Here is a 14,708-nt window from a genome sequence, read left to right as displayed (position 1 = left end):
TGCGTGTGTGCATATGTGTGTGTGCATGTCTGTGTGTGTGTGCGTACATGTGTGTGCATGTGCACATGCATGTCTGTGTGTGCATGCATGTCTGTGTGTCTTGCTTGTCGTGCCGATGTGTCATGTGCATGTGTGCATACATATCTTTATTATTATTACGTAATAGCGCCTCATGTATATTTTGCCATGTGTACATACATGTCTCTTGATAATAATGCATATCTGTATATAATACATCTTTTATACACTAATATCTTGTCTATGTCTATATACATGTCTCATGACTAATATACATACATGTCTTGATACATATGCGTCACATACATGTATTACATGTGTGCGCATGCCATGTCTCTGTGTGCATGTGTGTGCATGCATGTCTGCATGTGTGCATGGCCAATGCGTGTGCATGTGTGTGCATGTCTGTCTGTGTCTTGATGTGCATGCATGTCTGTAGGTGTGTGTCGTGTGTGCATGTGTGGTGACATGTGTGTGCATGTGTGCATATCTGTGTAAATGGTATTGCATGTCTGTGATAGCGTGTGTGCATACATGTCTGTGTGCGTGCGTGCATGTGTGTGCATGCGTGTGTGTGCACGTGTGTGTGCTCTTTAGGTTTTGACATGCATCTTCCAGTGATTTTTAGCCGGAGGCGGGTGAGCCACAGCACTGTCCATTTGTAAACTGTAAAGCCGACGGTCTGGGGACGAGTGTGCTTTACAGGCTGCTTCTAACGGGAAGATGGTTTTCTCATCTAAACTCAGCGTCTCCTTCCCCACAGGTCTGTACCCGAAGCTGAAACCCCATCAGCCGGAGCCCGGAAACCCCGACAGCGGAAGTAAGGGTGCCCCGCACTCAGCCCCTTCCCTCCCCGCGGGGTGGGCCACGCTTGCGTTTTATTGACCGGTTTTCGCCTCACAGACGTCACTGCCGGGCGGGTCCAGTAGATTCTGTCCCCTGTTGCTCTCACACTCAGAAAGTGCAGAGCCTGCCAGGGTCGAGGTCGGGGACGGGGGCGAGGTGCTCTGTCTCGATGGGTTATTGTGCCAAGGACACACGCTTTGCAGTTCTTCCAAATAACCAGCCCTTCCGTGTGACAGAGGCCAGCGCATCGTGCGTTTTAGGTCACTGGTCCCCAGTTTTTCCATTGTTTGAAAAACAGGGCAGACGCTGCTCACAGGGATTTCTTTACGGGGGGAAAAAAAGGAGGTGCGTGTGTATGGGGGGGTGGGGGGTCGCATTGGCCTTTGGTGGAAAGTCCGAAGCAAAGTGCATAACGCAAAAAGTCGGAGAAGCTACACGGTGACCAGCGGAGCGGCGTGCGGCCGGCCACGTCGAGTCGGGGCTTCCGGAAGCTTCCCGCAGGCCTGTTCTGCCGTGCGGGGTCACTCGGAGTGACGACTCGGTCCTGGACGCCGTTCCCTACCTGAGAAGCAGCCCCAGCTGACCGGCAGGGGACAGCGAGGTCGCCTTCCGAGTTCCTCCCCCTCTCTCGTCTTCCATGCTTCGCCGACGTGCCCCCGTCCCAGCCCGCAGAGGAGGTTTCCGAGACCTTACGTTTCTCTCAGCCGAACCGACGACGAGGCCGGGTCGCGAGGTGTCGCATGCTCCCTCCAATGACATTTGCAGTTTCTTTCATGCGTCTGAAATTGGAGGGCGAGGGGTAGGGACATTCTGGAGGCGGGGTTCGCATCACAGGACAGGGAACGGGCCGACTGGCTCGCTCGGGGGCGGCCGCACGCCCCAGGGATCTGACCGCCCAGGCGCGCGGGGTGCCCGTGTGGGACCCCGCTCCCCAGCTGCTTGTGCGATCCACAGGGCAGAAGACGAAGCCCCCGGTTTGTTTCCACACTTTGCTCAGACCGGCAGGGGCGGGTGCCTCACGAAAGGCCACATTCGTGTCTGACGCAGGGGAGGTGCCACAGCCAGCGGACGAGACTCTGAGCTCCTTAGAACTCACTCACGGGCACCGGTATCTCTTGAGTGTGGGGGGTCCTGGAACATTCCGCCGAACGAGGAAGCCTGCCGTGCATAACCAGCGTTCAGACAGACCCTGCAGACGGAATGTTCTACACGTTTCCGCCCTGTCTCTCTCCAAGGTCCCGCCCCTCGGTGGCTTGCTAGACAGCTGGTGGGTTTGTAGACGGCCGCTCTGCAGGAGGAAGTCTCTTTAGGGTGGCCGGGGGGCGGGGGACACGAAGCTGGTGGTCCCCTGTCTTAGAAGTACACACGGAGGGGCCTAGGACCACGCTCGCCACTGTCTGGTCCTACTCCAGTGTGGCCCTGACCCCACAGGACCCCTGAGGACACAGACACACACAGAGGGACGAGCACGTGGGGACACGGGGAGGGGACGGCGTCCACACGCCCAGGAGAGAGGCCCCGGGAGGGACCGGCCCTGCCCACAGCTGCATCTCAGACCTCAAGCTCCAGGCTGTGACACAATGTATCTGAGTGGTTTAAGCCGCCCGGGCCGGGCACTCTGTTACGGCCGCCCCGGAAACCTCGCACAGGAGCAGTGGTCAGCTTCGGTGACGCTCCCTAAACCCACCAGCCTATCCGTTCCTACCCTCTGAACGGCGTCCAGTTTGGAAAGACACTGTATTTCGATGCTCGGTTTCCTTGGGAAGTTGGGGACAAACTTCAGAACCACGAGGAGGTCCCACGGGAGGACGAGGCGGCCTGGCCTCGGAACGCCTTCTGAGCAACGTGTGCTCCGTGTCCAGATTTGGATGATGCCCGTGTCCTCGGCCTGTCGGAGAAGGATTTTGAGCACAAGGTCTGGCTCTGAAGCGCAGCGGGTCCCCCAGGAAGTCTAGCCAGTTGAGGCGCCGGCTGTGGCCAGGGGCGGACGGTCACTGAGTAGGGCAGCGGTGACAGACCGAGCATGCTTCCTGCTGCCCCCAAGACGCCATAAACGCCCCCAGTTCCATACCTTAAACACGTTGGAAGACTCTGTTTGCCGAGGTGCCCGTCCTGAAGAAGGACTTAGAGCATAGAATTCCTGGGATTTTCCGAGAATTAAAGTCGTTCATTCTCTGACGGGCTCCTGCCAGGTCCCAAGGGCCAGGTCAATGGAATATAAAGTCTCTGCAGAAACACGTGCCATGTCCAGCCACTGGGGCCCGGACGCTGGGTAAAGGGCTCACCTTGCTCACCTAACTCCAGCCGTTTCGTTAGGTACAAAGGTCATGAGATCGGATGTGAGAGGGACGAGATGTTCGGCAGGTGACAGCTAGGCTGTCAGGTCGCCAGGAGTGTGCAGCGGGGCCGGGGTCCGGGCGGGAGGGGCGTCCTGGGCGAAGGCCCTGGGGACGGAAGCTGTGCTGAGCTTGAGGGACAGGCAGAGGTCCTGGTGGCGAAAGCCGTGGACCTGCCCGGCGTCACGGAAACTATAAGACGCCGTCCACACGTGCGACGCGTCTGCCCGGGTGCTGTGCCCGGCTGCGGGGCACGGTCCTCGCCTTTGCGGTCACCCCGGAGACCTGATGTGGACAGTCGCGCGTCCTCACTGTGAATTTCAGGGGGTCCCTGAGCCTCTTGCTGGACGAACCAGGCGGGGGGAGAGGGAGTCTGGGCGCCAGGATGAACGTCTGGTCTTTTTTTTTTTCTTTTTTTTCTTTTTTTATGAAGCTTTATATTCACAGCTTCTCAGTAGCCCGTTTTTAACAGAACAAGCAGTTTCACGGACGTCGTGGCCGGCGGACGTGCCCAAGCCGTTACATCGTCGTGTGTGTGGGTGTTCTTTGTGGGGCGGACTCCGTTTCCCTAAAATCGCGGTGCGATTTCCCTACAGATATCTACCCGAGGCCGAAGCCACCAGCCCCGCGCCCGCAGCCCGGGATTTCGGACAGCGGAGGAGGTAGGGCGGCTGGACGCCGGGTGTCCCACAGGCGCGCGGGGCTCAGCGTGCCATCTCGAAGTTCCCTCCCGGCGCAGGTTCTCCTGTAAGGGGTCGGCTCCCTGCCACCCCCCGGAGCAGGGGATGGCGACAGTGAGCTCCCCTTAAAATGCACCACACCCCAAACACATTTTCTGTTCCTCTCCGGGAAGGCGCATCTTCGTCCTTGGTCACCTGCTTTCGTGTGGGTGTCGTGCTCGGTTTGTTTGTTTGTTTTTTTTTAAGTATAGCTGACGAGCAATATTATATTTGTGTCAGGTGCACAGCAGTGACCCCGACGAACCTCAGCCCCTTCCTGGCACCGCAGGGGGTTGTTACAGTGTTACTGACTCTGTTCCCCGTGACTGTTTGGTGACTACCACTGTGTCTTTGCTTCCCCGTTGTGACCGGCCCCAGCCTCCTCCCCTGTGGGCACCGTCAGCTTGTTCTCTCTGCTTTACCCGACAGGTTACGATGATGGCCGCTACCCGCCCAGGCCCAGGCAGCCGGCAGGTACGTGCGGGCTCCTCTGGGGGGTGGAGGGGCCACGGTCCCCAGTACACGCTCAGGCAGTGGCTGAGATGCCACTGAAAAGTGATGGCTGTCTCTCTGTGAACGTCTGCGCATGTATGTGTGTCCATGTGTGAACACACACCTTTATACACACACTGAAATACACACCTTTATACACACGTGTGTGCATACTTGTCTTTACAGGTGTGTGTGTGTATACACCTTGACATAGCTATGTCTTATATCTTTTTTCTAAAATCTAATATTTCTCGTGAGCTGCAACTGCCACATAACATTGCGTAAGTTTAAGGTGCACAAAGTGTTCATTCGATACATGTAAATATCTCACTGTGAGGTGACACCTGCATCGCATCACATAGTTACAAATTCTTTTTTTGGTAGAACAATTAAGATCTAGTCTCTCTATACACTTCTGTATGTCTACCTTCATATATGTCCTTCTGTGAGTATATACGTGTACATTTGTGTTTCTATGGGTTTACACATACATATGTATGTACCTTCCATAGGTTCATATTTAATTATAAGCAACATTATGCAAATAATATTAAGTAAAGCATGTAAGGTTTATACACATGTATCTAGGCAATAACATATCTTGATACTTATTTCCATACCTTTAACATATATACAAACGTATCTTTATTTGTGTATGTACAGTTTTTTATAAATGTATGTTTTCATTGTATCTTTATATTGATGTATATATACCTTTATCTATATACATATACCTTTATAGATGTCTGTGTATATTTATATGTGTATGTATATATACTTTTATAAAATTATGCAGGTATACGCCTTTATACAGGTTTGTGTATATTTGTGTTGTATGTTGCTATTTATATACTTTTATATATATGTATGTATATATGCATGTGTTTATATACGTACATATCTGTATATATTATGATACATTTTACATGAGTCTATATACACTTTTTTGTATGCACTTATGTACATCTTTAAATATGCGTGTATACATTTGTATATTTTATATACCTTTATATACCTCTATTTATGGATGTACATCTTTGTATCCATAAATATGTACCTTCACATATTCTGTATATGCCTTTATATATATATTTGTCTATATACATATATATGTCCTTACACACACATGTATATACATATGTACTACTTTAAACATAACTTTCTCTCTGTACTTGGACTGTGAAAAGCTGCAAAGAATCTTTGCAGGTGAATAAAAGTGCAGGCTGCTGGGAGACAGGCGCACGGGGCTGGCTCGGCGTGTGACACGCCACGGGGCCTGTCCCGTCTCTTGAGCTCTGTGATTTTATTCTAGAAGGGTTAGAGGCGTGGTCCCTGAAGGCACAGAATTTCCTGCGGGGCTCCAGCTCAATGCGACTCTTCCCATGGGGGACCCGTGACTTGGGGTGGCCCCTTGAGTGTCCCCAGGGGCCCCCCGTGGGGCACTCCTTGAGGTGGCTGTTGGGCACGGCCGTGGTGCCGGCATCGCTGACGCAGGCGACACCTGCTGGAAGGCCGTGCTCTGCAGCTGCAGGATCCCCCAGCTTCACCCTGTCTCCCACAGGAGGCGGCGGAGGCGGCGGAGGCGGCTACTACCCCAGTAATGACGGCTACGGGAACTCGCACGGTACGCCCAGCGCCTGTCCCCGTGGGTGGCGGGCGGGGCAGGGGGGGCACTTTCGGGCTCCTACGTGCCTTCCTCACCACCACCCCTCTCTGGGGGCTCGGGTGCCGGCGCCCTGTCTGCTGGTGTCGGCCTCCCGCACCCCGTCTGCCCTGGCCGTCTGCTCCTCGTCCACCTGCTCGGCAGGAGCCCAGGTGCTGCACACACGCACCTTCGTGCAGGAGCAAGGAAGCAGCAGCGGGCACTGACGCTCAGCGGGAGTGAGCAGCCAGCACCCCGAGGATCCGGTTAGGCAGCTCATGTCTTCCCAATGGGCGAGGGAAACGCTTCAGGCCCGGGGGGGCGGGTACACATGCTGCGAATCATTCTTGTTGACATGGGATTCGCACACGCATTCTGCTGGGGTCGGCTGTGCGTAGGTCACTGGATGGTCATATAGATTGCAGAGTGACCATTCCAGTAAGTGTAGTGAAATCCAGTTACTGTGTAATATAAAGAAATAGTGACACATGTAACTATAAAGACGTGATCGCATAGTCGCAACTATAAAGAAATAATCGCATAGTCGCTACTAGAAAGAAACACTCACATCGTCGTCACCATAAAAAATGGTTACATAGTTGCAACTATAAAGTAGTTACCTAGTTGAAACTATAACGAAATCGTTACAAGGTTGTAACCACACATAGTTACGTAGTCATAACCATAAAGAAAATGGTTGCATAGTTGTAACTATAAAGAGACAGTCACATAGTCGCAACTATGAAGACATAGTGACGACGTTTTTTTTCCTGGTGATGACGACGTTTAAGGTTGAGTCTCTCGGCAGCTTTGAAGCGTGCACAGCAGTGTCATTACGTGCAGAAAGCAATATAGGGTCAGCCGTGGTCTCTAGGCTGCGTATTACAGCCCCGCCCAGCAATCAATCTACGGATTGATTTCAAAGCATTATGACGATGCTGACGACACTTATTTGCTGTTCGCCGTTGATTAAGAGCTTTGTACGTCTTAAAGTGAATATGGTTTTTGGTTGAAACCAGCATGTGCGTGGAGCTTTTCCGAGGCGTGCAGCTGTCCTTGGAAGGCGGTCACGTTCCCTCCCTGACCTCTGGAGTGGGGGTTGCTACACCCGGTTGCATGCAATAAAGGCGAGCTTGATGCTCAGACAGTCCTCACTCGAAGGGCTGGACATGGGTCGGCATCTGCGTGGCCCCGTCCCCGTGACTGTGTCCCCATAGGGGGCACGAGGTCAGGAAGGACGAGAGAACCCGTGGAAGGTGGTGGCTGAGTCGGTCAAGGACCATCTGCTTCCACCTCTGCGTGCTCATGCAATGCCCCCTCATGCAGGCGACATTTGTTTTAAGAACCACGGCGCGTTTGGCTGGGAGACGCCCCGCATTGGTACAGCCCGGGAAAGGCCCGGCTCACGTGCGCCTCGCCCCCCACGCCTACGTCTGCGGGGCCTCTGCCTCCGCGCAGGACCCTCGGACGGCGTGTTCCTCTGTTCTTGGCCAGATTCACGAATTAGAGAGACGTGACTCGTCCCACTGTGCTCCGGGAGCCGTGAGACTTTCTACACGTGTGCCCGGGAAATAATTCAGGTCTCTCGTCACTTGGGGACCGGCTCCCCGGGGGATAAAAGCTCACCTGTCAGGATTGTCCGTGATACTGAGGACGAAACTCCCACAAAACATGCCGTGTGGCGCTGGGCTGGGTGAGGCTGCGACTCAGCCAGCGGGTCAGCCCTGAGGCTTGGCTCAGGCGGCAGCTGGCTGAGTCTCCCGGCCCCTCCCTCCAGGTGACAGAACGTGTCTGACATGTTCCCTTCTCATGTGGAATCTGTGCCGAGGGCGGGGACAGCCAAGCAAGGGCGTGTCCTGCGTCTGTGCCCCGTCCTAGTGATGGGGAAAAACGTTTCACGCAATGTCTTTGGAGCTGGCTTTCCATGACCAGGTTTCTCGAAGAGCCATCGTTTGAGTGTGCTCGGGTTGACGTAGCAAATTGACAAACTGGGCGGCTGAAACATCGGAGATTTATGTGTCCGAGATGCAGCTGTGGGCGGGGCCGGTCCCTCCCGGGTCTCTGTCCTGGGCGTGTGGACGCCGTCCCCTCCCCGTGTCCTCACGTGGACCCTCTGTGTGTGTCTGTGTCCTCGTCCCCTCTTCTCATAAGGACACAGTCCTGTGGGATCAGGGCCCCCCTGGTGACCTCGTTATACCTTCACCCCTCTGTAAAGACCCATCTCCATATCCAGCCATGTTCTGAGGTCCTAGGGGTGAGGACCCCAACATACGAACTTGAAGGGACACGATTAAGCCCCTTTACTGCCCGTCGTCCTGTTGACAGAGGCGGTATGTTCACTTACCCCCCGACATGCAAGGAACCCCCGCCCAAACCATTCCACCTCGAACCCAGCGAAGTCGGCCCCGAGCTGTGTCAGGAGGAGATCACAAATGTTCCCCATGCCTTGCTGTCCGGACGTGGCAAGGCATTGTGGGCATTTCCGCTCTGTCCCTGGGTGAGGTGATGCTTTGGGCTGCGCTTCCGTCAGGCTCTGCCACGTTCTCTTCTGAGGGCACAGAAGGGGGGGCTGCGCTCAGGCCGAGTCGCACCCCACTGTCAGCTGGCGGGCACTCGACGTGGCCTGGTGTGTGCGTGCTCTCGAGGCCGTGAGCAGGGCCTTTCTCGTGGGGACCGTCCCTCGCTTTCGCACGGGGACACAGTCGAGGCCTGTATAGCCTTGTTCGGCCTCCCGCTGTGGGCTTGGGCTCGCCGGGGTGCCCTCGCCTGACCTCACCTGAGTCCCTGGGCATGAACGTCCACTTCACATGCTGTTTCTGTCCCGCAGGAGGAGGGCGCTATAGACCCAACTCTGGCGGATATGGTCATGGTAAAGCAGTTCTTTCTTAGAGGCCGTGTGAGCAGCACGTGTCCCGCTGGACAACTAATCGCCATGTGGCCGCCGCGGGGAGCTTGTCCTGTGTCTTGCATGCTGACTAACTGACCGCGGGGCTTCCCGTGTGTGTCCTCGTCGGCCACCGAGGCTGGAGGTGGCATGCGGCATGTGCTCAGGCCTTGCTGTGTTGAAAGGCACTATGACCCGTTTACAGGTGTCACTGGGTGTGTATGGGCACACACAGCTGTGTATGTGTGCACACGCATGCGTCTGTGTGCATAGACACACACATGGGTGCACATGTGTTCATGGATATGCTTGCGCATGTGGTGTACCAACACCTGTTCGCACATGCCTGTGATTGTACGTGCACGTATGTGTGTGCATACACGTGCACATGTATTTTATGTGCCGGCACACATGCATGTACTCGTGCACACATATGTGCGAAGTTTGTGTACATACCACGCACACAAAAATGCACGTGTGCATTGCATGTGTGTGGAGGCGTGAACGCGTGTGTGTCTGTTCCCATGTGCAAACGTGGTCGCTTGTGTTTGTGCCTGCATGTGTGTGCACGTGCGTGCATATATGTGCATGTAGCCGTGGGCTTGTGCGCATTGCACTTCTGTGCACATGTGTGTATATTCAGTGACCCTGGACGTAAAAGCACCTTCCCGGCCCCCATCACCCTCCTCGCCATGACGGGCGTGTTCACAGCCCGCCTCCTGCCTGCTGAGCCCCGTCCGTCCCGCGGGTGCTAAGCTCCGTGGAAACCCGCGTGTGTGTGCTGTGCTGATCGCTGTACCCCCCACCCCAGTGGGGCACCCACACGCCCTGCGGGATCCCTGTCTGACTCTGTGCTTGTCCCCGACAGGTGGAGGCGGGTACACGACCTACGGCGACCCTCACGGTAACCGACGCCAGCGTCCCACCCCGTCTCTGCGTCCCGAGGGGGCGGGCGGGGCCCGTGGAGGTTGTGCCACTCGCTGTGGGGCCCACCGCTGCCTCGGGGCACACACGGACCGTGCCTCTGCACGGGGATCCTGGGCAAGGCGTCTGCCGTCCGGGCAGGACCAGCTCCGTGGGCTCGGGGAAGGAGAGCCGAGTGTGGACCTGAGGCCGACGGCCCCTCGTGGCCACGGAGCGGAGCTGGGGTCTGGGACGTGCCGTGGGGGCAGCGTCACCCCCATTTCAGTGACCAGTGCTCATGTGAAGCCAAGAAGGACAGGAGGAAGGAAGTTCCGTCTGAGAGGAACCCCCCAGTATAGTGCCAGCTCCTGTGTGGGTCACAGAACGCAGGGGACAGCTCAGCTGGGGACTTGGCTCACGCGATGCGGGGAGTTTGTGTCCCTGCCTCTTAGCAAAGTGGCAGCTCCATTAAAGATGAGAGAAGCTGGTCCGCCCAGGCGGAGGGTGACCGTGATGCAGGGAAAAGCGAGGGACCGGAGTGGCGTCCAGCCTGTGCCCAGGCAGCGTCTCAGCATCGCTGTCTGCGGGGCGTCTGATTCCCCGGAGACGCTGTGGCTTCTCGGGTTCTCTAGGGCAGAAGCTGGAGGTGGGAGGGGTGAACACGAGACCAAAGTCCGGCTCTGACACGTGGTCGGATGGCACATTCGGGGTCTCGTAGCCAGACACGGGGAGGCAGCCCCGGAGGTGACCGGAGCTGCATTAGGGTGTGGGCGCTGGGGCTGGACAGACGGGGTGAGCGTCGAAGGCCGTGCGCTGTTCACGCCGGACGGGAGACACGACAACGCACGTGGGTGGGCCGCGCGGTAACTAGACTCCGCGGGTCACAGCGGCCGTAAAGGGCGACCGTGCCTCAGGACGATGGTCGTGGGACTTGGCCACCGGCTCAAATCGGCCCCAGCTCTCGACGGGAGACGCTGCCGGGCCACGTGGCAGAGGGCGTGGTGCAGGGGTGCAGGGGTGCGGGGCCTGCCAGGCGGAGGGCGGGGGGCCCGTCACCGTCCCATGGGGGAGCAGGGTCTCGCGGCTCCAACCCACCCAGGAGCCTGGTTCTCAGAGGTTGGGTCACCCGCGGCACGTGGCCCGGTCCCTTCACACGGAGTTTCGCTAAGAAAGCACATTGGTGCCTGACGGGCGCCTGTGTCCGCAGCCCCGCTGGCTCTGCATGTCCCGTGCGACCACGTGTCGGCGCTGTCTCTGTGCCTTTAGGCCGACATCGTTTTGGGGGGGCACGAGTCCACTCCACGTCTGGAAGGGGACGCATCCATCCCACGGAGCGCGTTTTTAAAAAACCGCATTCGGAGTCTCTGCTGAGCGAAGCTCCGCCCTGGAGGCGCTGGGCGTCCGGGGCTCATCAGCTTAACACGGGGCAAAAAGCAAGAATCATTTCTGCGAGGCCGACTCTTTAGTTCAGCCTGTTTTCTGTGGCTATGGGGTGGGGGGGTGACACGCGGTGGCACTTCCTTCCGGTGAGCGGCTGGCCCTCCGGCCGGCCGCCTCTCCTCAGCCGACCTTGCTGTTCTTGACTCTTGCAGGCAACACGGTGGCGAAGATCGTCTCCCCGATTGTATCGGTCGTGGTGGTCACGCTGGTGGGGGCCGCGGTCAGCTATTTCCAACGCAACAGGAGGAGAAATTGTTTTAGGACCCACGGCAAGTTGTGCTCTAAATATTTCGCCTCCCTCTGGTTATACACCCCGATAAAGTGATAAAGACACTTTGTGGGATCCTGACCCTGCCATGGAGCCGCTTGCATCATGAAGGGATGTTGGGTCCGGGCTTTGGGAGGAACACGGAGGAACCTCACAGAAACCAATGCACGTGTTTCGACAGGATGTGGTCGCCCTTCCGCTCATTTTTAAAGCAGTTTCCTGATCTGCACGGTTCGGTTTAACGGCCCTAGAGCTGCGATCATTAACGTCGCTTGCAGCATGATGAGCGGGGGCTGAGGGGTGCGCTCTAGCTGGGCCAACACGTTTGTTTCCGTTGGTTTACGGCGACGTTTTCATCACGAGGGACTCGGGGGGAATATTGGGGTCGACCTGGAAATATCTCCAGCCATCTCCCAAAAGGAAAAGTGAAAAGCACTGGATCGTGAATCTTTCTGTCTAGTTTGCAGGCCTCAGGAGACGCTTCGGGGGGGCCACCGTGGGTTTATGGTTCAGCCTCCCCGGTTTGGATAGTCACCCCCCATTATCCATCCTTGGGTGCATGCATCCTGGCTGCTCATGCGTGAATTTCCTAAAGACCTCTCCAGAGGCGGGGACAGACGACGTGTTCCAGCCACAACGGCAGCTGGAAACTCGGGGTGTCCCCAGGCTTGGTCCTGAGTCCAGGCCTGCGTCGCTCTGCGGTTTGGGGGGGCTGGGCCCACACGTCCCCTGTGGTGGGCGCAGGGAGCTGTCAAACAGAGCACTCTTCTGATGCTGTTTCTTTAAAGAATTCACGCAACTTCAAAATCATAAACCTGCCGTGGCCTCCCTCTGCCGGTGGGTGCTGTGGCCTCCCTCTGCTGCTGGGTGCCGTGGCCTCCCTCTGCTGGTGGGTGGCTGGTACTGACCAAGCACCCCGGCGGCCAAGGCTCGGTCTCCATCACACCTGAGCTCGAGAGTTTGTAAGAGAAGAGAATGAGAAACATGATAACCATAATGATTCGCTGGCCAAGTGCAGCCTGCAGGCTGGACCCTGTTCCTGTAAATAAAGTTTTATTGGAACTGGGGGCCGGGTTTCGGGCGACACAGCCATACACGCGAAAGGCGTTCACGCAGACTTTAGCGCTTGAGGCGTGGAGAGGTCCTGGGTTCACGCAGGGTGTTCCAAACCGTTAACACGCAGCCAACGGTCGGAACAACAGAAAAGGGGACATCGCTTTGCGACCCGCCCCAGAGTGTGTGTCTCTCAGCTGTGACGTTTCTCTCGCGATCTTTCCTCACAGAACCGGAGAACGTGTGAGCGGCCCGGGGCCCAGCGACCCCTCTGAGCCACGTCCGGCCCAGACGGGAGCCCCACGCGTCACTCCTGCGGAACGTCCCCTCGTCCCTCGGCGTAACTCACCTCCTCAAACTGCCTTCTCTCCCGTGGGGAACCCGTGAGCCGCCCCGCGGAGCATCCCCGAGCCGCTGGGTGACAAGAACGACGTCGTTGGACCCGGGGTGCTCGCGAGCTGGCCTGGCTCGCTGCTTTGGTCGTGGCTCTGTGCAGAGAGACTCGGACTGTGTTCTGAGCCCTGAATCTACCTCCTGGCGCAAGAACCCGCCAGTGTGTGACTTCGACGGCTTTGTCCTGAGCACAGTGGCCACAGAATGGCCCAGCAGCCTGCGGGGTGGGGGTGGGGGGGCAACGAGCATCTCCTGGGGCTGGAAAGAAGCCGCTGGGGTCTTTCGAACCGGCGTCGCTCAGCAGCGTGGCGGACGTCACGTCCTCCACGAATGTCATCCGTCGACGCTTTGCGTACGCCTTCCGGCCTTCGGCACCGTGCACGCGCCAGTTTATTCCCTGGCTTTATTCTCTGCGTCTGTCCTGCCTGGAACACTTGGCCTCCGCACGCGCCTAAACGTTCCAGTAGCTTTTTGCTTTTTCTTTCGATCGCACTTTGGGAGACAGGAAAGGGGCGGGGTGGGGACACCGGAAGCCCTCGGTCGGCGACGACGCTTTCTGGCTTCGCTATAAACATGGCACGAAAGACGAAAGACGAGGAGGTGTGTCGGGACGTGCGGGGCCCCATCCCGACTCCGCGCGCCCGGGCTCCGCGGACACAGCCGTTCGCGAACGGCCCGGGGAAGGGTGGCCGTCGAGCAGCCCGGTCGGCTCTGAGCTCGGGCCGCGCCTCCCGCGTCAGCCTCGGGTCCCGTGACGCCTCCCGCCTCGGAGACCGACGGAGTCCCACGCCCCCGGGCGGCGTCCGCGTCCGAGTGTGAGACGCTTGCTCGAAACGGCCCCGCACACGCCCCCAGGTACACGTCACGTCTCCACGTAGGTGCAGTGGAAGCGTTTTAACAGGTCCATTCGTTCGCTGTCTGTAACTGTCGTCGACGACGGCTCATCCATTAAAATAAAGGTAAAAGGAAACAATCGGCTTTGGGCACCTCCTTTCTTTATTCCTCAGGTAAAACTGTGGTGCAGCCGTGGATGAGGGGTCGAACCGCGGAGCTATGGGACTCCGCACGGCCCCGGGAACCGCTTTCCTGGCTCGGCTGCATGTCATCTGGGCACGTGTGGCCGGCTGAGCGGTCTCCTCACAGAGCACGTCTGAGAACCAGCAGGGCCCTTCTATTCCTCAAAGGAAAAAAAAAAATATATATATGTTTTTCATCAGTATCACCTGGAACAAGATGAATTCTGATGCTGTGACACAAATATAGTTAGAGGGTCATGGGCCATAAGAATCAGCCAGACAGCAAGAGGACAGAGAGGCTGAGGGTGTCACCAAAACCAAGCACTTATGCACTAACAAAGGACAGCTTTGTCCCCCAAGGGTGACTGGCTACGGGCAGGTCTTCCCAGCCATAAGAAAGGGCGAATTAGCTTCAGGCTGATTTAGTTCTGAGTCCTACAGTTGGTAGGTCAACTCACACACACACACACACACAGACTCACACACAGACACACACACACTCACACACACACAAACACACACACACAGACTCACACACACACACTCACACACAGACACTCACACACACACAAACACGCCGTGTTATTTAATAGATTGCTATGGGTAGAATCCTGTTCCCCTCCCAAGGTCGTAACCTGGCACCCTGACCCCCAACATCGCAGGATGGGACCTCCCGCGAAATGGGGTCTTTGCAGTTG

The 14,708-nt window shown here is 56.8% G+C and overlaps 1 protein-coding gene across 2 annotated transcripts; it reads left to right on the top strand.

Annotated features, from left to right (window-relative positions):
- The first annotated feature begins 655 nt into the window (after positions 1–655).
- On the top strand, positions 656–13,968 carry LOC120600565 (glycoprotein Xg-like). 2 transcript variants are annotated; one of them, XM_039859973.1, is made up of 8 exons: positions 656–838; positions 3,797–3,862; positions 4,349–4,393; positions 5,973–6,035; positions 8,881–8,922; positions 9,806–9,841; positions 11,433–11,549; positions 12,832–13,968. In XM_039859973.1, exons 1-8 carry the CDS (start codon positions 742–744, stop codon positions 12,846–12,848), a joined length of 483 nt encoding a protein of 160 aa, XP_039715907.1. In that variant the 5' UTR covers positions 656–741; the 3' UTR covers positions 12,849–13,968. The 2 variants fall into 2 exon arrangements, with proteins under 2 accessions (XP_039715907.1, XP_039715908.1); XM_039859974.1 differs by lacking the exon at positions 8,881–8,922 and having other exon boundaries at positions 659–838.
- Positions 13,969–14,708: the final 740 nt, after the last annotated feature.

Source organism: Pteropus medius, unplaced genomic scaffold (genome assembly GCF_902729225.1).
Source record: "Pteropus medius unplaced genomic scaffold, Ma_sr-lr_union100, whole genome shotgun sequence".
Classification (NCBI taxonomy): domain Eukaryota; kingdom Metazoa; phylum Chordata; class Mammalia; order Chiroptera; family Pteropodidae; genus Pteropus; species Pteropus medius.
The sequence above is the reverse complement of the archived record's forward strand: the minus strand, read 5'-3'. Positions and strand labels throughout refer to the sequence as shown.

Bases quoted from the DNA above. Each gene is read 5' to 3' on its own strand.
- LOC120600565 (XM_039859973.1), top strand. From the start codon at position 742: ATGGTTTTCTCATCTAAACTCAGCGTCTCCTTCCCCACAGGTCTGTAC. The intron at 839-3,796 runs GTAAGGGTGCCC...ATTTCCCTACAG, and splicing joins CGGAAACCCCGACAGCGGAA to ATATCTACCCGAGGCCGAAG. The intron at 6,036-8,880 runs GTACGCCCAGCG...TCTGTCCCGCAG, and splicing joins CGGCTACGGGAACTCGCACG to GAGGAGGGCGCTATAGACCC.